This window comes from Monodon monoceros, unplaced genomic scaffold (assembly GCF_005190385.1).
Source record: "Monodon monoceros isolate NGI ecotype Baffin Bay Population unplaced genomic scaffold, NGI_Narwhal_1 Super_Scaffold_18, whole genome shotgun sequence".
NCBI classification, from domain to species: Eukaryota; Metazoa; Chordata; class Mammalia; order Artiodactyla; family Monodontidae; genus Monodon; species Monodon monoceros.
In genome coordinates this window covers 159,299,631-159,327,013 of record NW_021703774.1, presented here as the reverse complement: position 1 = coordinate 159,327,013, position 27,383 = coordinate 159,299,631, and the positions used below count along the sequence as shown (strand labels likewise).

General features: G+C 48.8%; 1 protein-coding gene across 1 annotated transcript; it reads left to right on the top strand.

Annotated features, from left to right (window-relative positions):
• Nucleotides 1–27,101, top strand: SMPDL3B (sphingomyelin phosphodiesterase acid like 3B). The gene is made up of 10 exons (XM_029227029.1): nt 1–88; nt 13,143–13,356; nt 15,367–15,418; nt 15,867–16,020; nt 21,043–21,186; nt 22,222–22,394; nt 23,530–23,710; nt 23,790–23,923; nt 25,264–25,392; nt 26,209–27,101. Exons 1-10 carry the CDS (start codon nt 1–3, stop codon nt 26,572–26,574), a joined length of 1,635 nt encoding a protein of 544 aa, XP_029082862.1. The 3' UTR covers nt 26,575–27,101.
• The last annotated feature ends 282 nt before the right edge of the window (nt 27,102–27,383 follow it).

Genomic DNA, 27,383 nt, shown 5'->3' with positions numbered 1-27,383 from the left:
ATGGCTCCCATGAGGCGAGCCCCCAGGATGAGGCTGCCCAAGCTGCTGATTTTCCTGGCCCACTGGGGAGTCACCAAGGCTGGACAAGGTAGGCACTGAGAATGCCTGTGATCTCTCTGTTTGGTACTATGAACTCAGGGTCTAGGGCTGCTGGAAAGTGCTCACAGAAAGCTGAAAATGCTGATAAAACTAGCAAGGCAGGGAGCTAGGCTGGGGAGGCTGGGTGAGAGAGTTAGTGGGTGGTGGAGGTGCTGTTTGAGCCTGAGATTTTAAGTGGAGGTGACAGCTGGCCACAGGAGGGACATTGACATTGTTCAGAGGTGTGGGTATGTAAAAGCCAGCCAGCTGGTAGAGGTAGAAGGTGGCAGGAAGATTCAAGAATTCATTCAAAAAATATTGGTTGAGTAGCTCTCAAATCTAGTATTTTATTCAAACTCTGTTGAGGCATTTTACTAACCTCATTCCCTTTTTTTAAAAAAAAATCATTTATTTATTTATTTATGCTGGGTCTTAGTTGTGGCAGGTGGGCTCCTTAGTTGCAGCTCGCAGGCTTCCTTAGTTGCAGCATGCTGGCTCCTTAGTTGTGGCATGTGAACTCTTAGTTGCAGCATGCATGTGGGATCTAGTTCTCTGACCAGGGGTCGAACCCCAGGCCCGCTGCATTGGGAATGCAGAGTCTTAACCACTGCACCACCAGGGAAGTCCCCTCATTCCCTTTTTGACCTGTAAAACACTTTAGAATTTCCTAACAGAGTTTACTCTTGTTTAGAAATTTGCAAGGGCTTCTTTTCTGCAAATGCCACCGGCAGATTATAAGTTTGGCAACAATGTAGGTCTTAGTACCACCAGACTTTGACCTACATCATTCATGGTATAAAGTTAACCCTTGCAAGATAACTCCTATCTCTCTCTTAAAACAAAATCAGTTAGCCAGACTCATCAAGGAAAAAAGGAGAAGACTCAAATCAATAGAAATAGAAATGAAAAAGGAGAAGTAACAACTGACACTGCAGAAATACAAAGGATCATGAGAGATTACCACAAGCAACTATATGTCAATAAAATGGACAACCTGGAAGAAATGGACAAATTCTTAGAAAAACACAACCTTCCAAGACTGAACCAGGAAGAAATAGAAAATATAAAAAGACCAATCACAAGCACTGAAATTGAAACTGTGATTAAAAATCTTCCAACAAACAAAAGCCCAGGACCAGATGGCTTCACAGGCGAATCCCATCAAACATTTAGAGAAGAGCTAACACCTATCCTTCTCAAACTCTTCCAAAATATAGCAGAGGGAGAAACACTCCCAAACTCATTCTATGAGGCCACCATCACCCTGATACCAAAAACAGACAAAGATGCCACACAAAAAAGAAAACTACAGGGCAGTATCACTGATGAACATAGATGCAAAAATCTGCAACAAAATACTAGCAAACAGAATCCAACAGCACATTAAAAGGATCATATACCATGATCAAGTGGGATTTATCCCAGGGATGCAAGGTTTCTTCAATATATGCAAAACAGTCAATGTGATACACCATATTAACAAACTGAAGGAGAAAAAACCATATGATCATCTGAATAGATGCAGAAAAAGCTTTCGACAAAATTCAACACCTATTTATGATAAAAACCCTCCAGAAGGTAGGATAGAGGGAACTTACCTCAACATAATAAAGGTCATATATGACAAACCCACATCCAACATCCTTCTCAATGGTGAAAAACTGAAACCATTTCCTCTAAAATCAGGAACAAGACAAGGTTGCCCACTCTCACCACTATTATTCAACATAGTTTGGAATTTTTAGCCACAGCAATCAGAGAATAAAAAGAAATAAAAGGAATCCAAATCCGAAAAGAAGAAGTAAAACTGTCAGTGTTTGCAGATGACATGATACTATACATAGAGAATCCTAAATATGCTACAAGAAAACTATTAGAGCTAATCAATGAATTTGGTAAAGTAGCAGGATACAAAATTAATGCACAATCTCTTGCATTCCTATATACTAATGATGAAAAATCTGGAAGAGAAATTAAGGAAACACTCCCATTTACCATTGCAACAAAGAGAATAAAATACCTAGGAATAAACTTACTCAAGGAGACAAAAGACCTGTATGCAGAAAACTATAAGATACCGATGAAAGAAATTAAAGATGATACAAACAGATGGAGAGATATACCATGTTCTTGGATTGGAAGAATCAACATTGTGAAAATGACTCTACTACCCAAAGCAATCTACAGATTCAATGCAATCACTATCAAACTACCACTGGCATTTTTCACAGAACTAGAACAAAAAATTTCACAATTTGTATGGAGACACAAAAGATCCCAAATAGCCAAAGCAATCTTGAGAAAGAAAAACGGAGCTGGAGGAATCAGACTCCCTGACTTGAGACCATACTACAAAGCTACAGTGATCAAGACAGTATGGTACTGGCACAAAAACAGAAATATAGATCAATGGAACAGGATAGAAAGCCCAGAGATAAACCCGCACACATATGGTCACCTTATCTTTGACAAAAGAGGCAAGAATATATGATGGAGAAAAGACAGCCTCTTCAATAAGTGGTGCTGGGAAAAGTGGACTGCTTCATGTAAAAGTGAAATTAGAACACTCCCTAACACCATACACAAAAATAAACTGAAAATGGATTAAAGACCTAAATGTAAGGCCAGACACTATAAAACTCTTCGAGGAAAACATAGGCAGAACACTCTATGGCATAAATCACAGCAAGATCCTTTTTGACCCCCCTCCTTGAGAAATGAAAATAAAAACAAAAATAAACAAATGGGACCTAATGAAATTAAAAGCTTTTGCACAGCATAGGAAACCATGAACAAGCCGAAAAGACAACCCTCAGAATGGGAGAAAATATTTGCAAATGAAGCAACTGACTAAGGATTAATCTCCAAAATATACAAGCAGCTCATGCAGCTCAATATTCAAAGAACAAACAACCCAATCCAAAAATGGGCAGAAGACCTAAATAGACATTTCTCCAAAGAAGATATACAGGTTGCCAACAAACACATGAAAGTATGCTCAACATCACTAATCATTAGAGAAATGCAAGTCAAAACCACAGTGACGTATCAACTCACACTGGCCAGAATGGGCATCATCAAAAAATCTACAAACAACAAATGCTGGAGAAGGTGTGGAGAAAAGGGAACCCTCTTGCACTGTTGGTGGGAAAGTAAATTAATACAGCCACTATGGAGAACAGTATGGAGGTTCCTCAAAAAACTAAAAATAGAACTACCATATGACCCAGCAATCCCACTACTGGGCATATATCCTGAGAAAACCATAATTCAAAAAGAGATTGGGGCTTCCCTGGTGGCGCAGTGGTTGGGGTTCCACCTGCCGATGCAGGGGATGCAGGTTCGTGCCCCGATCCGGGAGGATCCCACGTGCCGCGGAGCGGCTGGGCCCGTGGGCCATGGCCGCTGGGCCTGCGCGTCCGGAACCTGTGCTCCACAAAGGGAGAGGCCACAATAGTGAGAGGGCCGCGTACTGCAAAAAAAAAAAGAAGAGAGAGAGACAGGTACCACAATGTTCATTGCAGCACTACTTACAATAGCCAGGATGTGGAAGCAACCTAAGAATCCATCGACAGATGAATGGATAAAGAAGATGTGGCACATATATACAATGGAATATTACTCAGCCATGAAAAGAAACAAAATTGAGTTATTTGTGGTGAGGTGGATGGACCTAGAGACTATCATACAGAGTGAAGTAAGTCAGAAGGAGAAAAACAAATACCATATGCTAACACATATATATGGAATCTAAAAAAAAAAAAAGGTTCTGAAGAACCTAGGAGCAGGACTGGAATAAGGACGCAGATGTAGAGAATGGACTTGTGGACGTGGGGAGGGGGAAAGGTAAGCTGGGATGAAGTGACAGAGTGGCATGGACATATATACACTACCAAATGTAAAATAGATAGCTAGTGGGAAGCAGCCGCATAGCACAGGGAGATCAGCTCTGTGCTTTGTGACCACCTAGTGGGGTGGGATAGGGAGGATGGGAGGGAGACACAAGAGGGAGGGGGTATGGGGATACATGTACACATATAGCTGATTCACTTTGTTATACAGCAGCAACTAACACAACATTGTAAAGCAATTATATGCCAATAAAGATGTTAAAAACAAAAAATAACGAGATCAGGTTAGCAAATGATATAAAAACTTCATTGTTTGGGACTTCCCTGGTGGTCCAGTGGTAAAGAATCTGCCTTCCAATGCAGGGAATGCAGGTTTGATCCCTGGTCAGGGAACTAAGATCCCACATGTTGCAGGGCAACTAAACCCGTGCGCCACAACTACTGAGCTCCCGCACCTCAACTACAGAAGCCCGTGTGCCGCAAACTACAGAGCCCATGTGCCCTGGAGCCTGCCTGCCACACCTAGAGAAAGAAAAAACTGCATGCCACAACTAGAGAGAAGCCTGTGCGCCGCAACCAAAGATCCCGCATGCCTCAACTAAGACCTGACGCAGCCAATAAATAAATAATAAATTTAAAAAAAAAACAAAAAATTTGTTGTTTTTCAAGACAAAGACAAGCTTTCCTAAGCTTGAATTTATAGTTATTAAAAAAGAAAACAAAACAAAGAGGCAAACAAACAACAACAATAAATCAAGACACAAGAAAAAGAATGTCCTGGGCAATAAAAGAATGATTTTAAACAAAAAATATGTCATGCACTATTCTAGGAACCAGGGACGTGGCAGAAATAAACAAAAGTCCCAGACCTGGTGAAGCATTCCCTCACCTCCAGAGAAACCTCTGAAAGACACATGAACAAAGAAATACATATTCCAGGAAATAACAAGTGTTATGGAGAATAATAAAGCAGAATAAAGGAGTGGAGGGGATGGCGGGGGGAGATACTTAAGGGATAGCCAGAGAAGAGCTGTCGAATAAAGTGACATTTGATCAGAGATTTAAGGCAGCAAAGGAGAGAGCCATGTGGACGTCCAGGAGAACATTCCAGCAGGATAGGACGGAAAGTGCACAGGCCCTGAGCAGGACGCACAGGCGATGTGTGTAAGAGAGAGCCTGAGGCCAGCTGGCTGGAGCAGAGAGGATGGGGAGGGTGTGGGGAGGGATGTCAGGGGTTACAGGGGTGGGGGTGGGGCTGCTGGCAGCTCATGTACAAACCTGTAGACAATTTTAAGAACTCAGAGTGAAATGGGACATCCTTAGAGGGTTTGGGACAGAGCTGTGGTGTGATCTGACTTGTGTGAGTTTAAAAGGACACTTGGGCTGTTGTACGGAGAAGCGCCTGTGATGGGGTAAAGGTGGGGTGAGCAAGTGATCTCAGTTTGCCTGAGACTTTCCTGGTTTTAGCACTTAAAGTTGGGCGGCCTTGGCAGTCCCTCAGTCCTGGGCAAACTGGGATGACTGCTCATCCTGGTAAAGGAGAAAGAGCAAAACCAGTGACGAGGCTACTGCCATCACCCAGGGAGAGGAGGGTTGCTGGGAGATGGTCTGACTCAGGACAAGACTTGCTGACAGGACTTCCCTGGTGGCGCAGTGGTTAAGAATCCACCTGCCAATGCCGGGGACACGGGTTCGAGCCCCGGTCCAGGAAGATCCCACATGCCGCGGAGCAACTAAGCCCATGAGCCACAACTACTGAGCCTGTGCTCTAGCGCCTGCGAGCCACAGCTACTGAGCCCACGTGCCACAACTACTGAAGCCCGCGTGCCTTGAGCCCATGCTCTGCAACATGAGAAGCCCGGGCACCGCAACACAGAGTAGCCCCCGCTCGCCACAACTAGAGAAAGCCTGTGTGTAGCAATGAAGAACCAACGCAGCCAAAAATAAATAAAATTAAAAAAAAAAAGACTTGCTGACGGAGGGTGTGAGAGAAGGAAGACTCAGAGGTGACTCCAAGGTTTTTGTATCAGCAGCTGGCAGGACGAGGTTGTCATTTGCTGAGATGTGGGAGGAGGAGAGGGCGGTTTGATTTGGGACATGCCCTGAGAGGATGTGTCATTCCCTGGGAGGGTGACTGCTTGGGAGAAGGTCAAGAGTGGCCGTCCTCCATCTACTTGGACACAGAGACCCTGTTCCCCTCTGGGGGACTCAGGGCCCTGCCAGTCTGACTGGAGACTTAGGAATGATTGAAAGTATCTCCACCCCCTCACTGTTTCACTTTTAAATATGTTTTCTTAGAAATCCAAATGCCAGCAGGCACCCCCTTCTCAAGCCCAGGGTCTTAGTGGTTAAAAAGAATCTCCCCTGCAACCAGAGCACTAAGATGTTTATTGCAGTGTTGTTTATAATAATGGAAAATGCTAACAGCAATAGAATGGCTGAATAGATTATGGTAAAACCAACAGACAGAAAAGTTTTAAGATAACACCATAAATTGAAAATATTAAGTAACATTTATTAAGTACTTACTATGTGGCAGGCACTGCTAAAAATTTTTACATGATATCCTCACAACAGCCTTGTGAAGTAGGGAGTATCAGCAAGGAAACTGAGCCTTAGAGAAGTTAAATAACTCTCTCAAGGTCACACAGCTAGTTAAGTGTCTGAGTCTGGACATGAACCCCGGCTGTACATCTTCAATCTGTTTATAAAATAATGTTATATAAAAACACACAAAGAGGGACTTCCCTGGTGGCCCAGTAGATAAGGCTCTGTGTTCCCAATTCAGGGGGCCCAGGTTCGATCCCTGGTCAGGGAACTAGACCCCACATGCCGCAACTAAGAGTTCACATGCCGCAACTAAGAATTCACATGCCACAACTAAGGAGCCTGTGTGCCGCAACTAAGACCCAGTGCAACCAAATAAATAAATAATTTTTAAAAAATAAATAAAATCACACAAACAACAGTAAGGAAAATAGCCAAGAAGTGCTAACATTTATTTTCTGAGCACTTATGATATGCCATGCTTGTGCTTGGTGCTTGACATATGTTGTCCTTTTAAAACCTATTTGAAAAATGAAGTGAAAAAACCTCCTTTGATTTTTATAGTCCCTGTAAAGTAGATACTATTACCATTATATCCCTTTTGCAGATGAGGAAAATGAGACTCGGAGGGGACACAACACCCGCCCAAGATCCCACAGCTGGGAAGTGGCAAGACCAAGTTTGTACTCAGCCACTTTATCCGTCATGCCCTTTGATGGGTCCTCTTGGGATGGCGGGTTTTATAGGTACTATTTTTTTTTTCTCTTTTCTCCAAACTTTCGGGAATGTATACGTCTATAATCTAAAAATGGAATTAAATTTTAAAAGAATTCCACAGCACCTGTAAGATTTTTCAGAATCCGAGTCTCTTCCTGGAGTGCAGAACTTTGAGACACCAAATCAGATAGCAGTCATCCCTGTTTTGCATAAAACCGTGGGGATTCTAGAGCCAGTAAGTCACAACTACTGAGCCCGCGAGCCTAGAGCCCATTCTCTGCAACAAGAGAAGCCACTGCAATGAGAAACCTGCACAATGCAACGAAGAGTAGCCCCCACTCACCGTAACTAGAGAAAGCCTGTGTGCAGCAACGAAGACCCAATGCAGTCAAAAATAAATTAATTAATTAAAAAAAAAGACCTTATTAGACTTTAGGAATGATTTTTGCAAGTCTCCTCCACCCCATCATGAATCATTGTAAAAGTATCTCACATTATCTGTGATTTTATATATATATATATATGATTTTTAATGATATTTTTAATATTGCATTTGAAATGGATTGTTGGTTTCGCTACCATAGTTTTTTTTTGTTTTTTTCTGAACTTGGGAAGCAATGCACTCTTTTTCAGGCCTCAGACATTTCCATGAGTCTTACAAAACTATTAGGCCCTGGGCCCTGTATCTGTTGTCCCCAGTGTACAAGGTGGGCCTGATGACTCCTTTGGTGAAGAAGGAGGAGGGCCAGGAGACTTTTGCCTGCCCAGGCACAGGGAGCAGAGCTGAGCTCTCAGAATTAAAACTAGAGGGTGTGCTGTGCCACCGGTCCTCCGCTCAAGGAGGACCAGCCAGGAGAGGACAGGATCTGTTTTCACATTGTTCTGTTTCAAATGTCCTGGCCCCAGACCTGCACTTTCCTGCAGAGGACAGCAGCTGAGGGGACGCTGGGGCAGGCAGGGGAAGGACACAGCCACTCCCCTGGTCCCTTCTCCCTTCCATGGTGAAAGGGGACTTTCAGGACACCTCAGGGACCAAATTCAAAGTAACTGCTGCTTGGCTTTGCTGAGTGCTTATGCATATTCTCATATTCTCTCATTTTAAACCTCACAATAACCATAAAAGCTGGGGGGCGCTGTTGTCCCCATTTTACAGATGAGGAAACAGGCACAGAGTAAGTTCACCCAGTTAGTGGGCACTGGAGCTGGAATTCCAACCCAGGTCTGTGCCCTCAACTTCTCACTGGATTTGATGCTAAATTTATTCATAGTCTTAATAATTAATGAATAACAATGACAGCTAAGATTGGTATACCTCTTCTTAAAACTCAAAGATTATATGAATACTTTTTTACCGTAAAATATCCAAGCAGTATGAATATAGAAAGCATCCTAATTTTCATGAGATCCCCCAGGTGAGGCAACTGCGTGGTAATGTTTGAGAAGCTCTGGTCCAAAGGATAAAGTGTTAAAGTGCCCAACTCCCCACACCCTCCCAGTCTCACTCCTGGCCCCGCAGGTAATTGCCAGGGACAGTGGTGTGTTGAGAGTCTTCTGGACTAGCTCTTTCTTGTTCACTGTCTTATTTGATGCTCACAACAAGCAGGGCAGGCGTCAAACACCCTCAGGTCAGCTGGCTTGCCCAGAGAGCCTGGATTAGAAACCCAATAACCTGCCTCCCTCTCCAGGAGGTGCCCATCCTCTTCTCCATGACATGATAATTAGAGCTTAACTCCTCACATTCTGTGACCAACTCCATAGAAGCCTGTGGCTCCCATCTTTTATGGGTAACATAGATGTATTATAAAAGCCTTCTGGGGGCTCTGAGTCAACATTGTGTCTCAGCTTTGCAGTCAGAGAGGTTGGGTTCGAGCCTCAGTTTCCTCATCTGTGAAATGGGCATAAGAATCCCACCTCACAGAATGGTTGCAAGGATGAAATGAGATGAGCATGTGAAGGACACCTGGCTAACATTCTTTGAGTGCTTACCAGTCCAATCATCCTCCCCACAGCCTTGCTCGTTCATCAACTATATGGGCATCTTCCACATCCCAGGCACTGTTCTGGGTGCTGAGGACACAGGGATGAACAAGACAGGCTTTATGCCCTCATGGGACTGACACTAAAGAAGGGGAAGATGGCTGACAAGCAAGCCAACAAGATAAGTTTATATGTGAGAGTGCTCTGAAGAAAATAAAACTGGGGGAGTCACATAGCTAGTGACCAGAGGGGTGGGAGGAAGTGGAACTTGAGCAAAGGTAGTCGGGGGGGCTTCTCTGAGGAGGTGACCTTCGAGCTGAGGCCTGAATGAAGAGGAGAAAGCAGCCATGCGATGACCTGGGGAGGACTGGGGAAGGTGGCAGAGGAGCCAGAAAAGAGGCCCTGTGAGGAGAGCGGGTGGGTGGGGTTGGGCAAAGCAGCAGAGGAAGGATCTGTGATCAGACACCACAATGAGGACACTGCAGCCTGAGGTGGAGCCCCTGCCTAGATCTCTGGCTCTCTCTGCCCTTCTTTTTCTTTTTCTTTTTAATTAATTAATTTATTTATGGCTTGCGTGCGGGCTTTCTTTTTAATTGCGGCGAGCGGGGGCTACTCTGTTGCGGTGCACAGGCCTCTCATTGTGGTGGCTTCTCTTGCTGTGGAGCATGGGCTCTAGGCGCGTGGGCTTCAGTAGTTGTGGCATGTGGGCTCAGTAGTTGTGGCTCGCAGGCTCTAGAGCGCAGGTTCAGTAGCTGTGGCACGCGGGCTTAGTTGCTCCACGGCATGTGGGATCTTCCCGGACCAGGGCTCGAACCCGTGGCCCCTGCACTGGCAGGCGGCTTCTTAACCACTGTGCCACCAGGGAAGTCCTAATGAACGTTTGTTGAATGAATGAGTCTCTTGACTGCATGGGATTTCACTGATGAGCTTCTACAATGCTCTTTTACTTGTAATGAGTACTTAACATATTTAATCTTTTGTCATCTTTATTCAGTTCAATAAATTAAACATTGACTGAGCACCTGCTGCCCACCAGGCACTGTGCAAAGCTGAAGGGGCTTATGGGGGAAAGTGACAGGCAAACAGTGTGATGGCTACTATGAGAGGGAATGGGCCAAATGCTGTGAGAGCCAAGAAGGAAGAACAGGCGGATTCTTAACCACTGCGCCACCAGGGAAGTCCCTCTCTCTGCCATTCTTTCCACTGTCCTGGCCTCTCCTGAAGTCAGGCCTTTGAGGACGTGGGCATGCATGCACGCACCCATGCACACGCATATACATACACACACAAAAAGCACATACACACATATGAACACACACATGCGCATACGTGCATGCACGCACTCAGAGGTCCTAGGAAGTGTGAGGGAGGCTGCAAGGAGTTTTAGTTCTACGGCTGACTAGTCCGGAGCTTGCAGGAAGAGACAAACCAACAGCTGACAGCCTCAGGCAAGGAGTCTCTGAAGTGGAGAAATAACCTTTGAGTACTTTGAGGGCTGATGTCAAAGGGGCAGAATTGCTCCATGTTTGTGGTTAGTTGAGAAAGAGCTGGCTTGAGGCAGGGGAATGGTCTCTGCATGGTCTGCAGAGAAGGCAAGGGACCCACGTGCCAGAGAAAAGGGCAAAGGGCCTCTCGCTTCCACAGCCAACCTCGCCTACCCTCAGGCTTAGAAGCAGGTGTGACCCGCTCATCGCCTCTGGCAGAGGCTTGGGAAAGTCCACCAACTCTACCCATTAACTAGTTGAAATGCGGAGGTTATTTTCTTTCCTCTGGCTTAGGATTTTGCCCCTGTAGAAGTAATTTCAAATATATTAGTGATCACAATTTGTGTGAAAAGTTTAAATTCCCGCCGTTATAAACAAAGACTTTCAGTTTGGGTAAAAAATTAAAATGCAGGCATAGACTATCTACAAAAAGACATAGTTAAAATAAAAGGCACTGGTTTTACCCCCTTAGCAATCACATCTTCCTGGGAGAGGATAGGGAGCCAGAGGACCCCCACCATTTACCATGATACCTCAGGCATGTTGACCTCTGAACCTTAGTTTCCTTATCTGCAAAATGAGGTCGATCCCTTCAGGGCTGTAGTGAGGATGACCATATAATGACCTTGGGAGGGGCCATGATTTGCTTAATCAGTCATTTGCAACTTAGTGTGTACCTTTGTTTTTTGTTTTTTTTTAAAATAAATTTATTTATTTATTTTATTTTGGCTGCGTTGGGTCTTTGTTGCTGCACATGGGCTCTCTCTAGTTGCGGCGAGCAGGGGCTGCTCTTTGTAGCAGTGCATGGGCTTCTCATTGTGGTGGTTTCTCTTGTTGTGGAGCATGGGCTCTAGGCACGTGGGCTTCAGTAGTTGTGGCGCTCGGGCTCAGTAGTTGTGGTGCACGGGCTTAGTTGCTCTGTGGCATGTGGGATCTTCCTGCACCAGGGCTCAAACCCGCGTCCCCTACATTGGCAGGCAGATTCTTAACCACTGTGCCACCAGGGAAGTCCCATGAACAAGTTTTTGATCCTTTCCTGAGTTGAGGTTTAGATCAGGAGAGGTGGGCAGAAGCTCAGAAGCATCTGGAGTAAAAGTCAAGGAGTGAGATCAGGGTCCAGACTTTACCTTCAGGCCTTAGAGCCCCACTGACGGTCCTGTGGCGGGGACGGGGGGAGGGACGGCTTGAGGGAGTGGGAGACTGACTGATCCAACCCTGAAAGCAACAAAAGCGGGACTCCCAGGCCCAGGCCCATTTTCCTGGGATGGGGTGGGTGTTGGCTGTTGGCTCTGAGTCTGAGCGACACAGGAAGTGGAGGAGGAGGTGACAGCAATGGTGGAGAGTGAGGAAATTCCAGGCCTCACCCCTGCTTTAGCCAGAAATAGGATTTAGGGCAGAGACCAAACCTGCTCAACACCCTCCTTCAATAAGCATCATTGAAACCACTTACACCAGGTCTTGTGCTAGACAGATGATAAAGCCACTCCACGTGGCCAGTTTCTTTGGGTTCCGTCCTCTGTATTACACCAAGAGATTTTTGGCATTTTACCCCGCATCCAGAGTCACTAACAAGTGTACCCACAATAAGAAACTCAACCCAATCTGCAGTTACGTTCCTTATTTTCTGGCCTCGTACTTGTAAACTCCATTTCCACACATATTCCCCAGGTTTTTGCTGGTACTGATCAGCAAGAGCTTACAATGCATGTGACGTGTCAGCCTTCTCCCAGGTCAGATTTTTGTATGTATTTCCCTGCTGAAAAGACTTGGCTCTAGTTATGGTCTCAGAGAGGTGAAGCAACTTGCCCATGGTCACACAGCTAGTATGTGGCTCCAGAGCCTGGGCGCTTAACCCACCTTTGCTTTAAAACAAGCACTCTGCTTAGAACTCCCAAAGCGTTTCTTTTTTTAAAAAAAAATATTTATTTATTTATTTTTGGCAGCGTTGGGTCTTCGTTGCTGCGCGCGGGCTTTCTCTACTTGCGGAGAGCAAGGGCTACTCTTCCTTGCGGTGCGCGGGCTTCTCATTTTGGTGGCTTCTCTTGTTGTGGAGCACAGGCTCTAGGTGCGCAGGCTTCAGTAGTTGTGGCACGTGGGCTTAGTTGCTCTGCAGCATGCGGGATCTTCCTGGGCCAGGGCTTGAACCCGTGTCCCCTGCATTGGCAGGCGGATTCTTAACCACTGTGCCACCAGGGAAGTCCCCCAAAGAATTCTTGAGGGTCACGCAGTCCATCTCTCATGCTGCTGCTGGGGAGACTGAGGTGGGGAGATAGAAAGGGGCTTGTCAAAGGTCAGAGGTCAGGGACAGGACCAAGCCTGTCTTCTGCTCTGCTCAGTGCCTCCCTGGGCAAAACCAGGCCCTGGGTTCGGAGAAAACTTCCTTTTACCTGTGCAAGCTCCCTTCCCCCAGCCCAGGGTTCCCTTGACTCCCACCACATCCAGACTCAGGGAGAGACCTGCACTGAGCAGGGACTCCTTGCCTCTGCAGGGAAGTTCTGGCACGTCTCTGACCTGCACCTTGACCCGGACTACAAGGTGTCTGAAGACCCCCTCCAGGTGTGCCCATCCGCTGGCTCCCAGCCGGTGCCCAATGCGGGCCCCTGGGGCAACTACCTCTGCGATTCTCCCTGGATCCTCATCAACTCCTCTATCTACGCCATGAAGGAGATCGAGCCAGAGCCAGATTTCATCCTCTGGACTGGGTGAGAGCCATCACCACAGCTACCCTTCCCCGGGCCACCACCTGTGCCCCAAGCCTGCCTGGCACCTTCCCCACACCATCTCCCTCAGTCCTCACCAGCCCTGTTGCAGAGAGGATGAACCTGAAGCTCAAAGCTTGTCCAGGGGAGCCTGGGCCTGGCTGATTCCAGGGTCTGTGCCCTTGATCTTGTGTCTTACGGCCTCAGCAGAATATGGCTCTCACTGAGGCTGGGGACACGGTCATGGCATGTCTGGGCATGTGGGGAACTCCCGGATTTTAAGTTGGGGGTGGGCGTGGGGGTCGCTGAACACTGGCGCCACTCCCAGCGGGGTTTGGGGACTGCAAGCCGCAGAGATCCAAATACAGGGAGGGGAGAAGGTAGGAGGGCTGAAGGTGAGCCAGCATTGGGACCAAGTGTCCTGGTCAGCTGCAGGCCACCCCCGGCTGCCCTGGCCCTGGGGATCCTCACTGGTCAGAGCGCTACTCTGGGTGGAGAGAGCTTGAGGGGTGATTTCAGCTCAGCCACAGAGATGCCATTCCTGCTGCTCATCCATGGATGCTGCTGGAAGTCCTCTGAGTTCCCTCAGCACTCGAGGTCCTTCCTTCACTCATTCGTTCCTTCCCTCCCTCCCTTGGTAGGTCAGCCTGTCTTGTGCTCACCCCCAGGAGACGGGGGGAACAGAGGTGATAGGGACCTGGACACTCCTTCAGGGAGCTCGTGGTCTCCCGGGCGACACAGACAAGGCCACTGACCATTGTATCCCAGCGAGGACAGAGGGTCACTGGGTGGATGGGGGAGCTTCACAGGGCACCTGACTCCCTCTGGTGGGATTGCAGAGGACTTCCTGCAGGAAGCGGTGAACCAGGGAGCGGGTGAGGAGTGCTGGCAGGAGCTCGAGCTACTTGTGTCCTCCTCCAGCCTCTATGGACACTTCTGTAGGGAAGGCGGGATCAAACCCATGGCGTCCCCAGCTGCCCCTCAGTGTGACATGGGAGCTATCGGAATGACCCTCAGATGGACTATGTGGTCAGCAGCGGGAGGGGCAAGGCTGGACACTTAAGAAATGTGACAGTGTCTCAGCAGGGGCCTGGGCAGCTCTGGCTTCCCTGGGCTCAGGAATCCATCTAAGGAGAGAGTGAGATTTAGGCCACGACTCTGGCCTCCTGCTGTCTGAGGAGGGGCCCTTGGAGAAATGCGTAACATTCTAAAAGATTTGATCCCTCTGGGAGATTCATGACCCTTTAACAGAAGCATGATTTTTCTGGGAAATCTCTGGGACTCGCAGAGGTGTATGGCATTGGACAAGATGACCTCTAGGACCCTTCATAATTCTTCAATTTCTAAGAAATTGGACCTCTCCGGGAGAATTGCAGTTCCTTGGTGGATAACCTGTAGAAATTGGATGTGTTTTTGCAATCCCCTGAGGGATAACCTGTAGAAATTGGTTGTGTTTTCTATCACACAGAATTGAATGCTCCAAACTAGAAAAAAAAAAAAAGGAATTTTGTTCTATCTTCGTATTCCTGGCCTGTCCCCAGGGAGGACAGGGCTAAAAGGCCCTTTTACTGCCCTAATGAGGGTATCAGAATCACAGTAGGATGTGATGGATGTGAGCATAGACTCTGGAGCCAGGCTGACTCGTTCAAACTCTGACTCCACCACTGTCTAGGTGTATACATTAGGCAGGATCCTTCACCTTTCTGTGCCTTGGTTCCTTTATCTGTCAAATGGCACTAACAGTAGAACCTATGTTGTAGGGTTATTATGAAGAACAAATTAGTGGATAAGGGTACAATACACAGAAAGTACCCAGCACAAAGTGAGCCAGGGTGGGCTGCCAGTAGCGGTCTCAGAGCGATTCAGCTAATTAACTTCCCTGGGGAGTCTCTGGGCAGCAGCTGCCTCGCCCCGTCGGTCCAGCAGAGTCCTCAGGCTTTAGTTGTGAGGACTCTCAGCACCCCGCAAACCTCCTTGCCCACTTCTTCCCCCACCTTGCTGCATCTTTCTAAGGTGGATCCAGGAATTTAGGTCTGTCAAACGTGGGGGACTAAATGGTCCTGGGGTAGGTCCTCGACCTACCAGAGTAGATCTGAATTCTATATTCTGAAGCCAGCTCCAAACTCCTTAGAACCTTTGCGGAAACTCAGAACTCAGACATGGTTTCTTCATCCCAAGCTCCCCAGGGGCTTGCAGATGAGACTGGAAACCCAGAGCTTCCCTCTCAAGACCATATTAACTGCAACCTAGCAGCTACTACATTTTATATATATATTTTCCCCCTTTATTGAAATCCCATAAATACTCTGTGTGTAGATACCATTATTGTCCCTATTTTATAGATGAGCTAATAGAAGCTCAGAGAGGTTAAACAACCAGCCCAGGGACTCACAGCCGGTCAATGGCAGAGCCTGGGTTTGGACTTTGTCCCACGTGACTCCCAACTCCAGCCTGGTCATTCCCCTTCAGTAGCTGTCTGAGGCTCAGTTCTGCAGTCTCTTTTCTTGTGGTAGAGCCGTCCCTTCTTTTCCTTGTGCCACTTCCCGAGCTGCCCGGCGGTGTTTTGCAGTGATGACACGCCCCACGTGCCCAACGAGAACCTGGGAGAGGCGGCCGTGCTGCAAATTGTGGAGAGCCTGACCGAGCTCTTCAGAGAGGCCTTTCCAGGTAAGACTGTGCCCCAGGTCCCCACAGCACTCCCTGATGCCCAGGCGGTGCCTGGCACAGTGGGACGACAACGGCAGCAAGATGCAGAGGAACGACCTTCACCCGTGGACAATGATGGCTGCTGGCCAAGTCCCGGGCCAGGCCCTTCACAGCGATTGTGTCTTACCTTCCAACAACCCTGTAAGGAACATGAGAGTTTGTCAGCCTGTGGATACACATAGAATCCTGTTAATGGTGTTAAAAAACCAAATTCAACTGAGTAAATCTGAAGATCTATTTGGCTGTATTCAACAATTCACGAATCAGGCAACATCCCATCTAGCCAATAGAAAGGAGCTCCAGGAACTTCCCTGGCGGTCCAGTGGTTAGGACTCCGCGCTTCCACTGCAGGGGGCGCGGGCTCGATCCCTGGTCGGGGAACTAAGATCCCGCATCCTGTGCAGTGCGGCCAAAAAGAAAAAAAAGAAAAAAAAAGAAAGGCACTCGAAGGAGTTGTACGAATGGAAGGTTTTATAAACGGAAGGCGGTGGAAAAAGGAAGATTCTAGCAAAAAGTGGATTGTTTCAGGCAAGGTTACCTCCATTTACGGGAAGGGGCGGTGTCTTATCAGGCAGATTGCCTCACTAGTGCTGACCAGGTAATTCCAGATTGACTGTTTAAAGGTCACATTCTTGGGAGAGGCTGAAACTTCAGTTAGGTTAGGTATTAACTTGGTTAATACCTAACTTGGTTTGCTGACCTAGGACTTAGCACAGGTAACTCCATTTTGGACCTGTTGTTTCTTTTTTAATAATGGAAATGCCAGACATTTCACTGGCTTCTGTCCTGACAGCTTAACACCAGGCTCACAGCCCCTTCTCAAGGCATTTACTGTTATATTTAGGCATCTTCCCTGGGTGAGTCTCACGTGGGCTCGCACACAGCCCTTGCGTCCTGCTGTGGCTCTGGAATTGCCATCTACTGCCTTTAAACCGTCCCAGCTGCTGGGACTTTGGGGAGATGCTGATTTCCAGCCAAAGTGCTGTTTCGTGGTTCAATCCGAGGCCTTCAGAGCCTGGGAGAGCAGGCCAGGACCACGAGTGATTATGGTAGCAACCCCACGGGACTTGACAGGGAGAATGTAGCCTGGGTGCTCCATCTAATGGCCCTTGAAAATGGCTTTAATCAGGCTGTGCCAAACACAAGGTCCTGGGGGCTGAATCAGGCTCTCAGCCCGCCAGCTGGACACCTGTGAAAGCAGACCCCTAGGACCCCCCCTCCCCATCCCCCAATCTCCTTTGGGTTCCAGCACAGCTGCTTCCTCTAAAGGTCTTGGTCATGGGTCCCCAGGACCCAGATATGAAATAATGATAATAAAAACAAGTAATAGCAGTGGCAAGAACAGCTATATGTATCCATGTATCAAGCGCTAAGTGTCAGGCACTCCTCTAAGAAAATTATATGCCTCAGCTCGTTCACTGTCAGGAATGAGACTCAGGAGACTCATGGAGAGTGGAGCTGTCTCACGTTTTTACTGATGACGAATGTGAGCCTTGGGGTCAAGGAAACAGGCAAGGTTGAGGATGCAGATCCTGGTTTGAGGACATCTCTTACCTATCACTCCTACTGCCACGCCAGGAGGGGCCCCCGAGCTGCTGTTACCATCCCACATCTGTCCCCGAGGCAACCTCATTTCTGACACCTCCTTCCCTCAACGTAAATCAGTGTGTGCAAAGAAGTTGCCTTGATGCCTCTAGTCTATGTAACTCAACCCAACCCGACCCAACCCAGATATGCTTGGGCTAGTTCGTCTTCCAGCAGAAGTCGCTACTAGGTTCAAACCAGGACACTCTCCCCCATGGCAACAATAGGTATTATTATCCCCAGTGTATATATAAGGAACCTATGGCTCAAAGCTAGTCAGTTCCTAGGGAGGGATTCACACTCAGATCCAACACTGAGCACTCTTTTCTCTGCTCCACATGGGGCTTCAGGAATAAAAGTGAAATAATGGATAAGAAAATGCTTTATTACTATGACTTAACATACAAGTGTAAATAAGATTTTACAGTTTATAACACGCTTGCACATTTATTGAATTTCCTAAATCCAAGATACCATTGGCTGTAAGATGTTTCATTATTTTATGTATCGCTAAGAAAAAAAATGCTCTCCAGGAAATTCCCTGGTGGTCCAGTGGTTAGGACTCAGCCTTTTTACTGCAGGGGGTGCGGGTTCAATCCCTGGTTGGGGAACTAAGATCCTTTAAGTTGCATGGCGTGGCCAAAAGAAAAAAAAGAAAAAAAAATTGCTGTCCATTAAAGTATGACACAGAACTTTCTCATGGCCTCAATGGTAACACACATCCCACTTATAGAGATGTTAAAATATGAACACATTGGAAGAGGTGAAATGAGGCATTATCTTATTTGAGAATGGTAGCAGCACAGGTCAAGCAGAACACTCCCTATCATAGAGATAAATAAGCTGAAGCAACTTGTTGGAGAAGAGGAAGGGACTGAAATTTGAGATTTTGGTTCCATGTCATGAGTTCTTCCTGCCACGTGTCCCCCCCACCAGAGTCACTGTGAACACTGGTCCCTGTCTTTCCACCGATGGTAAACGCAGGTGTGCAAGGCAAACTGATCCAGGTCCCAATTCAGGTCCTGCCACGCTCTAGCTGAGCCATCCTCTGGACACACAGTGTTCTCCCTGTGCAAAATGAGGAAAATAATGGTACCTGCCCAAAGGGTTGTTATGAGGATGAAATAAGGTAATCCATACATTCATTTAGTCAGTCAACAAATATTTGAGTGTTCTCTACAGGTGAGACACCACGCTAGGGGTAGGGGATGTGGCCGTGAACAAGATGCCAGGTCATGCCCTCATGGAGCTTAGGCTTGTAAGGATCTTCTAACAGTGCCCGACACATAGAAGTGGCAAAAACCTGTTACCCCAAAACTGGGTTTGCCTCTTGGTGGGTGTCAAGCCAAAAGACACAACCAAGCCAAAGATCAGGAGAAGGAAGGATTGATTACTTGCAACAAGTAAGGAGAAAACCAGGGATCTTTCCAAATCAGTGTGTCCTTCAACAGCAAAACTGGGGAAGCTTTAAGCTAAGGATATATGCATATTCATGAAGGGGCTTGAGCAGGAGAATGCAACTTAGAATTGGGGCAAAGGTTGACAGAGTCCAAGCTTTAGTTGATTGAAGTCACAAGGGTCAGCAAAGGTCAGCATCATCATTCCTTAGGTTCCAGTTGATCTCACGGTCGAGGGGGTTTAAATTCTGCCAAACAGCCCAAGACAGTGCTTCAGGCTAATCTGTACCATTGAAACAGAACTGGGAGTCTTTACAACTGATTTATTATCTTTGCCCTTGTTACTTCTCTTGCCTGATAACAGTAGTTTGTGCTTTTGTTCCCTTAAGATCATTGTTACTGAGATCTGTTCAAGGGCAAGCATTGTAGCCAGGCTCAGATCCCAAAATGGCTTAGGCCAAAAATGGCTTCTCTTATGTCTCCGGGCACCCCCCACCTTATCTGCTTATAAACCGGGAGAGATAACCTCCCTTCTCATCTGCCTTTGGGATGCCAGGGATTTGTGTTTTCTCTTAAATGAATTCTTTTTTTTTTTTTTTTAATAAATATCAGAGCTGTATTTAATTCTGTTGTTTATTTATTTATTTTTGGCTGCACTGGGTCTTCTTTGCTGCGCGCAGTCTTTCTCTAGTTGCAGTGAGGGGGTGGGGCTCGTGGCAGTGCGCAGGCTTCTCATTGCGGTGGCTTCTCTTGTTACAGAGCGCAGGCTCTAGGCGTGCGGGCTTCAGTGGTTGTGGCACACAGGCTCAGCAGTTGTGGCTTACGGGCTCTAGAGCGCAGGCTCAGTAGTTGTGGTACACGGGCTTAGTTGCTCCGCGGCATGTGGGATCTTCCCAGACAAGGGCTCGAACCCATGTCCCCTGCATTGGCAGGCAGATTCTTAACCACTGCGCCACCAGGGAAGTCCTTAAATGAATTCTTATGGCTGCCTCCATCTGTGTTAGAGAGGTGAGGTTTTCTTTCAGGCAGTCACAGCCATGACTTCTGGCTTTGTGACTAATTCCTCATGGGAATTCTACGGCCTCCTCCTTTGGCAGAGCTTAGCATTTCCAGATCTTGTAGGCAATACAGGGTAAAGGGTTTGTTAGAATCATTTTTTCAACTAGGAATTGGAGGCGCCAGGCTTCCTCATTGGTTCAAGTTCACTCCCTGGGGTAAGCCAAGCTCATATAAGGGCAAGGCCCTGCCTTGAGCTCAGAGGAGTTTTTGTTTACTATCAAATATTTATTGAGCAACGACTACATGCCAGACACAGATGTAAAATAAAAGCAGGAGTGAGGCTACTCACAAGGAAGAAATGAGTCTGACAGGCTCCCCTCTCCCTCCTGGGTTCATTCACAGGCCACATCCTCAGGGAGGCTCCCCTGACCCCCACTCCCACTCCTGTTATACACTCCCACAGCAAGTGGCTTTTCCCTTTTTGTGACAGCCATTACTCAATGCCTATCAACCCTATTGCACTGCCAGGCCTCTGGGCCTGGGCCTGGGGGCCCAGGTCTACACGTTTGCATGTACTAGGTGCTCAATAAATATTTGTTGATTCATGAATGAGTGAAACTCCCCAGGCCTTCCAGGGTGCAGCAGACCCCTTCCCTGACAGTAAGATGGATCTGGAATTGACAAGAACAAGGCACACTAAATGACCAAGTGGCTGATCATGGACCTGAAGGTTATTTGGATCTAGCTTTCTCCTCCTCATCTCATGCTTCATTTCTGACCACGGAACTTTCTGCTGGGAATGGAGTTAGAGAACTCACTGCTCTTCCTTCCCAGATCTGAGCCAAGTTCTGCCAGATTCTATAATGTGGTTTTCTGCTCGGCTCTGTATTTTTCCTTATCTGTGCTATAGCTCTTCCCTATTAGCTCTGATAGCCAGTGGCTGAAACTAACTCCACTAAGCACTTTTGCATATATATTCTTATATTTTTCTTTTTCCTCCCAGATACTAAAGTCTATGCGGCTTTGGGAAATCATGACTTTCACCCCAAAAACCAGTTCCCGGCCGGAAGCAACAATATCTACAATCGGGTAGCAGAGCTGTGGCGACCCTGGCTCAGTAACGAATCCATTGCTCTCTTCAAAGAAGGTACTAACACCATTTGCTACTGTAAGGAGCACTTTATGCCAAGGTCTGATCTAACTTCATCTTCACAACATCCCCATGAAATAGGGACTGATTTTATCCCCATTTTACAGATAAGGAGACCGAGGCTTGAACATACCAAGTCACTTGGCCAAGGTCACCCAGCTTAGAGGAGGCAGACTTGGGAGTAGGATCCAGGGCTGATTCCAATGCCCATGTTCTTAACTCCACAGCACTAATGAGGATCATAAGAGAATATTCACTGAGCATTTCCTGTGTGCCCGGAACTGCCCTCAGCACACTGCTAGACTCCTTACAACAATCCTAGGTAGGGGCAGTGGCCTTCAGTTCAGGCCAGGTTTCTCAACCTTGCCACTGTTGACATTTGGGGCTGGATAATTCTTTGCTGGGGGGCTGTCCTGTACATTGTAGGGTGCTTAGCAGCATCCCTGGCCTCTATCCACTAGTTGCTAGTAACACCTCCAGGTGTGAAAACCAAAAATGTCTCTGGATGTTGCCAAGTGTTCCCTTGGGGACAAAATAACCAGGTTGAGAATCACTGGTTTGGAGACACAGTATCCCAAAGTGACCTGACCTCCTCCCCTTCCTTTCCTCAGTCCCTTGCTGTTGGGGCTCCCCATTGGTCAAACCCAACCAGAAGCTCACAGCACAGAAGCCCATAGATTTAACCCACAGCTCCTGGGGCAGAGAGCTGAGTGGAGAAGGGTTGACAGTGGATCTGGAGGGGCAAACACACCTCTATGTTATGCCCATTATACGGAGGAGGAGACTGAGGCATAGAGAGGTTAAGGAACTTTCCCAAGTTGCACAGCTAGGAAGTGATAGAGCCAGGACTTGAACCCAGGCAGCCTGGCTCCAGGGCCTTTGGTCTTACCCACAATGCCACTCCTATGGGAAAGATGGGAAGGGAGGAGGCAAGGGAAGGAGGAGGTGGGGGAGTGAAGTGGAGGGGGACAGAGGTGTGTCTGTTCGGAGGCTGGAGACCCCTTCAGATTCCCCCTGGCTGTGATGTCCTAGGTGCCTTCTATTCTGAGAAACTGCCGGGGCCAAGTGCGGCTGGGCGAATCGTGGTCCTCAACACCAATCTGTACTATAGCAACAACGAGCAGACGGCCGGCATGGCCGACCCTGGCCAGCAGTTCCAGTGGCTGGACGATGTGCTGACCAATGCGTCCCAAGCTGGGGAAATGGTAAGGGCTCCCCACTCCTCCTCTTCCCTCCCTGGGGTCTCTTCCCATACAAGTCCCCTACTTTGGCACAGACTCACCCACTCACTTGAGATGCCCACATCACAGAGGGTCTTTCATCAGCTCGGCACCTGAGGGGGCTGCTTCCATCCTCACAACAGCCCGTGAGGCTGGGACCCTGGAGTCCATTGCAGATGTGAGGCTCCTGGTGGGCAGTGACAGTCTCGAGGCCCACAATAAGTGGTGGGCCTAGACTAGAACCCCAGTCTCCAGAATCCAAGGCCAGCACAGCTGCAGCCGCACTGTGGGCTAGACCTCAAGGGGATGCCCTGCCCTTGAGGTGTGTCCATCTAGTCTGCTGGGCTAGCAGGTCCCCGATGACTGACCCTGTGTCTCATTTGCCTGAGTCCCTGCTCTGACCAGCGCATCCCAGCAGGATCTCATGGCCAGTGCTTTTGCCCTCACTATGCATCAGATACGTTGCTAAGTGCTTTACATGGATGATCTCATTTAACTCTCATATCTCCACCAGTTAGGTGTTCTTCCCGATGAGAAAACTGAAGCTCAGAGAGGTGACACACAGCTGGTGTCCAGCTGCAGCTTGGCTCCAAAGCTCATGCTCTTAACTGCCCTTCCTACCACTGCCCCCGTCCCCCATTCTACCTCTTGCAACGGGGACCAAGGGCCCAGGCATTGTTAGCTGAGAGACTCGAGGAATGTAAGACGTGAACACACATTACCACACAGCATATGCTACACAACCATGCAAGGAAGGTTTGGTTACAGTGCCTGAGCTCTCCAAGAAGAGAAGACTTGTCTCTGAAGGATCAGAAACGTTTCAGGAGGACGTATCCTTTGAGCTGGGTTTTGAAGCATGAGTAGCATTTACAGAAGTGAAAATGAGAAGGGCGCTCCAGGTGGCAGGCATAGGATGGGTAAAGGCACAGCGGGAGGGAAGCATGTGGCACATTCATTTCTGGGTACAGGGAGATGCCGGATCACCTGGGAGAGGGATGGGGGAGGAGGTACCTTTGAGCCCATCTGCTTGCCTCTGGGGAGACGGGCAGGTTGTGAGAGGTAGAGATGAAGAGTTGTGGAAGGGGTCTCTGAGCCCCTGCTGGGCACCCCTTCCTCGTAGGTGTACATTATCGGCCATGTGCCCCCGGGGTTCTTTGAGAAGACACGGAACAAAGCGTGGTTCCGGGAGGGCCCCAACCAGGAGTACCTTAAAGTGGTCCGGAAGCATCATCGAGTCATCGCAGGGCAGTTCTTCGGGCACCACCACACTGACAGCTTTCGGATGTTCTATGATGATGCAGGTACCCAACCTGGAGGGCCACGGCCAGACCAACGCCCTCTTTCCCTCGCCAGCCTCTCAGCTCCACTCTCTCTTGAAAGGTGCCCCCATCAGTGTCATGTTCCTTACACCTGGGGTCACCCCATGGAAAACCACGTTACCTGGAGTGGTCAACGGAGCCAACAATCCAGCCATCCGGATGTTTGAATACGACCGAGCCACACTGAGCCTGCAGGTCAGGAGCCTTGGGTCTGCTGGGGCCAGAGGAGGAGGGGGGAGGGACCTGATAACACCACTCCCTTCCCTAGCTGACCCACGCTCTACTGACCACTGAGACTCAGGAAGGTCAAGTTATTTCCACCCTTTTAGAGCTCAGGATCAGAAGAACCCTGGCTCTACCTCCAAATCCTGCCACCAAGTCAGGTCAATTCTCCAAATTGCCCTTTGCCCTGGACCATTGTCAAGGCCTCCTACTTGTTCTCCCCGCCTCCAGCACTGCCCTGCTGTAGCTCATCTGGTACAGCTAAGGAGGGGATTAATCTTTCGAAAGCATTTCTTGTCTCTTTCCTGCTCAAAAACCTTCAGTGGCTCCCCAGTGCTCCCAAGATAAGTTGGATCTCTTTGGCCTGGTATTCAAGGTCTCTCACAGTGTGACTCTCCTTGGCCTGGTATTCAAGGTCTCTCACAGTGTGACCTCAGGCCCACTGCCAGGTCTTCTCTACACTGACTACGCTGCAGCTAAGCAGGCCCCTAACTCAGTGAGCAATCCCACACCTCCTGGGATGTGCTTGTGATTACTGAAATGACAAACAAATATTATTCCTTAATGTATGCAACAAAACGTGTTAAGCCTCTGCCATGTGCCAGGCCCCGTGCTAAGCTCAGGAGATACATAAGCGAACAAAAGTCACTGCTCTCCTGGAGCTGACAGACAATAAACAAACACATAAAGTTAAGTGTGGCATGAAATAAGTGCTAAGGAGAAATGAAAACAGGGTGAGGAGGCAGGTGGTGACACTTACGGGGTACGTGTATATGTGTGTGGTGTTAGATGGGGCAGGGAAGTGTCACTGATAGGGTGACATTTGAATTCTGAGTAACTTCAGGGAGTGAACCGTGGGAGCGTCTGCGGAAGGGGCAGGAAGAGCATGCCAGGGGCCCAGGGTGGGAATGTGCTTGGTGTGTTAGGGGAGGAGCACGGAGGCCCACGAGGCCATGGCGGAGGTCGCGAGCGGATGGGGCGTCAGGTAATGTAGGCCATGAGGATGACTCTGGAATTTTAGAAAACCACCATTCTGCTGGGTGGAGAGCAGGCTGTAGGGGGCAAGGGCAGACACAGGGGGATCAGTTAGGAGGTGACCACAGCCACCTGATGGTGGTGTGGGCCAGGGTGGCACCCATGGGTGGTGAGGAGAGCCAGGTCCTGGATGTATTTTGAAGGCACAGCAGACAGGATTTGCTTGTGGATTGGATGAAGGGTGGAAGAGAACGTGAGGAGGCAACGAGGGCTCCAAGGCTTTGGCCAGAGCACCTGGAAGGATGAGGTTGCCATTTACCAAAACGGGCTCACTGCAGGAGAAGCAGATTTTGGAGGAAGACCAGAAGGCTGGCTTTCCTGTTAACTTTGGGATGTCTAAGTGGCATCCAGGTGAAAATGCTGAGAGAAGAGGCAGCTGGGTATTCAAGCTGGAGTTCCAGAAAGAGGTGGGTACAGAGATTTAATCTGGGTGTTGAGAAAGGACATTTAAAACCAGGGACTGCATGAGTTAACCTGGGTCCTCGACTCTAGAGTGAATGTATATGGAGAAGAGGTCTGAGGATTTTTAAGAGTGTGGTCCATTGTCCACATGGGCACTCAGACCACAGGGTTCGGGGAAGACTAAACGAAATAATGTAAGGTGCCTAGCAAGAAATTGCCATCCATCCATGGCAGCTCCTCTTAGCCCACCTCTCCTGACCTAAAGCAGATCTGCAAATTTAGGTGGAAAGTGTTGCACAGATAAACCCTTCCAGATTCTAGTCCTGAAAATGCACCTGAGTACTCAGGGTCTTGGGTGTAGCCCAAGCCCCCTTCAAAGCACAATTCTATAAGCTAGCTCTCTCAGCCAGGCACTCCACCCCACTGCTTTTATATTGCGTTTTATCCAGTCTTTTTGCAAATATTTACTGACAATCTTCTGGGTACCCGGGAGCTTGCTGCAACAGAAAATGCACAGGCTATGGGGTAAACAAGCTGGGTTCCAATCCTGCCTCAGCCACCTGTGGGACCCTGGCCAAGTGAATTAACCTCTTTAGGACTCAGTTTCCTCATCTGTGAAATGGGGAAAATAAGCACAGTTACCTCATCATATTCAATCAGAGGATGTCTGCCAAGCATACCGGGCAACTAGTAAATGCTCAATAACCAAGAGCGGTCAGGATTACAGCTATTAGAATCTGGGGGCAAATGCGAGATGGAGGATTGGGGGCGGAAGCGGACAGCTGCTCACAGCCGGCCCGCCTCGCGCGCCCCCTCTGCAGGACATGGTGACCTACTTCTTGAACCTGAGCCAGGCGAACGCGCAGGGGGCGCCGCGCTGGGAGCTCGAGTACCAGGTGACCAAGGCCTACGGCGTGCCCGACGCAGGCGCCCGCTCTATGCACGCGGCGCTGGGCCGCATCGCCAGCGACCTGGGCGCGCTGCAGCGCTACTACGTCTACAACTCGGTCAGTTACGACACGCTGGCCTGCGACGAGGCTTGCCAAGCTGAGCACGTGTGCGCGCTGCGCGAAGTGGCCTTCGACGGGTATGCCGCCTGCCTGCGCGCCCCCGGCGTCGCGCCCGCGCCCCGCCTCGCGCTCCTGCTGGTGGCGCTGCTGGGCCTGCGCACGCTGCTTGTGCCGTGACCTTGGGCGCCGCCCGCTGATTGGCTTGGCTCGCCTTCCTCCTGGTAAAATGGGGAGAGCATCAGCCCCGAGAGCTGGACTTTCCACCCTTTCCCCGGCGTCCGCAGAATGAACTGGGACGGGACAGCCGATCAGGAAATGAAGCCCCAAGGGCCCCACCAGAAGCACATTTCTTTCAAGTTTCATGTTTTATCCCAAACACAATGCTCGTCGTGCATGTTATTCTGTTATTAATTTGTAAATCATGTTTAAAGTAACTCCCTTGCCCAGTTATTGAATCCCCCTCCTCCTATTCGGATAATCCGAGTAAAATGAGCTGCCAGGAAGATGCGCCTGGTTGATCCAGTGCCCTCTGTCTCCCCTGGCACACGGCCCGGACTCGGAGGCAAACTTAGCAAAGTCCCTCAGTCAGGGAACGGAACGGGCCTTGGCGTTCTGTTGTTTTGTTTTGCAACAATGCAGACGTGAGACATCGCAGTTCTAGCCCGGGCGCTAATCTCCGGGCCATATTCGCCGTTTTGGGTATCCAGGAGCCTCAAATGTAAAACAAGGCGATTAGAAGCCTCCTAAGCTAAGGGCATTGCGCCTCGGACGGTCCGTCTTCGGGCCTAGCGGTCCTCGGGGCCCTCAGGGCTCAGCGGGGCTGGGGTGAGAGTGCGGGGATGCCTGGGCAGGCGGCAGGGCCAGGGATCTGTGGGACCGCTGATACCCCAGCCGCGGGGTCTACGGACCTCGCTCCTCCCCGGACAGGGCGGGACGGGGAAGTCCCGCCCCGCAGCCCAAGTCCTGGGCGGCCCCGAGGGCTGTGT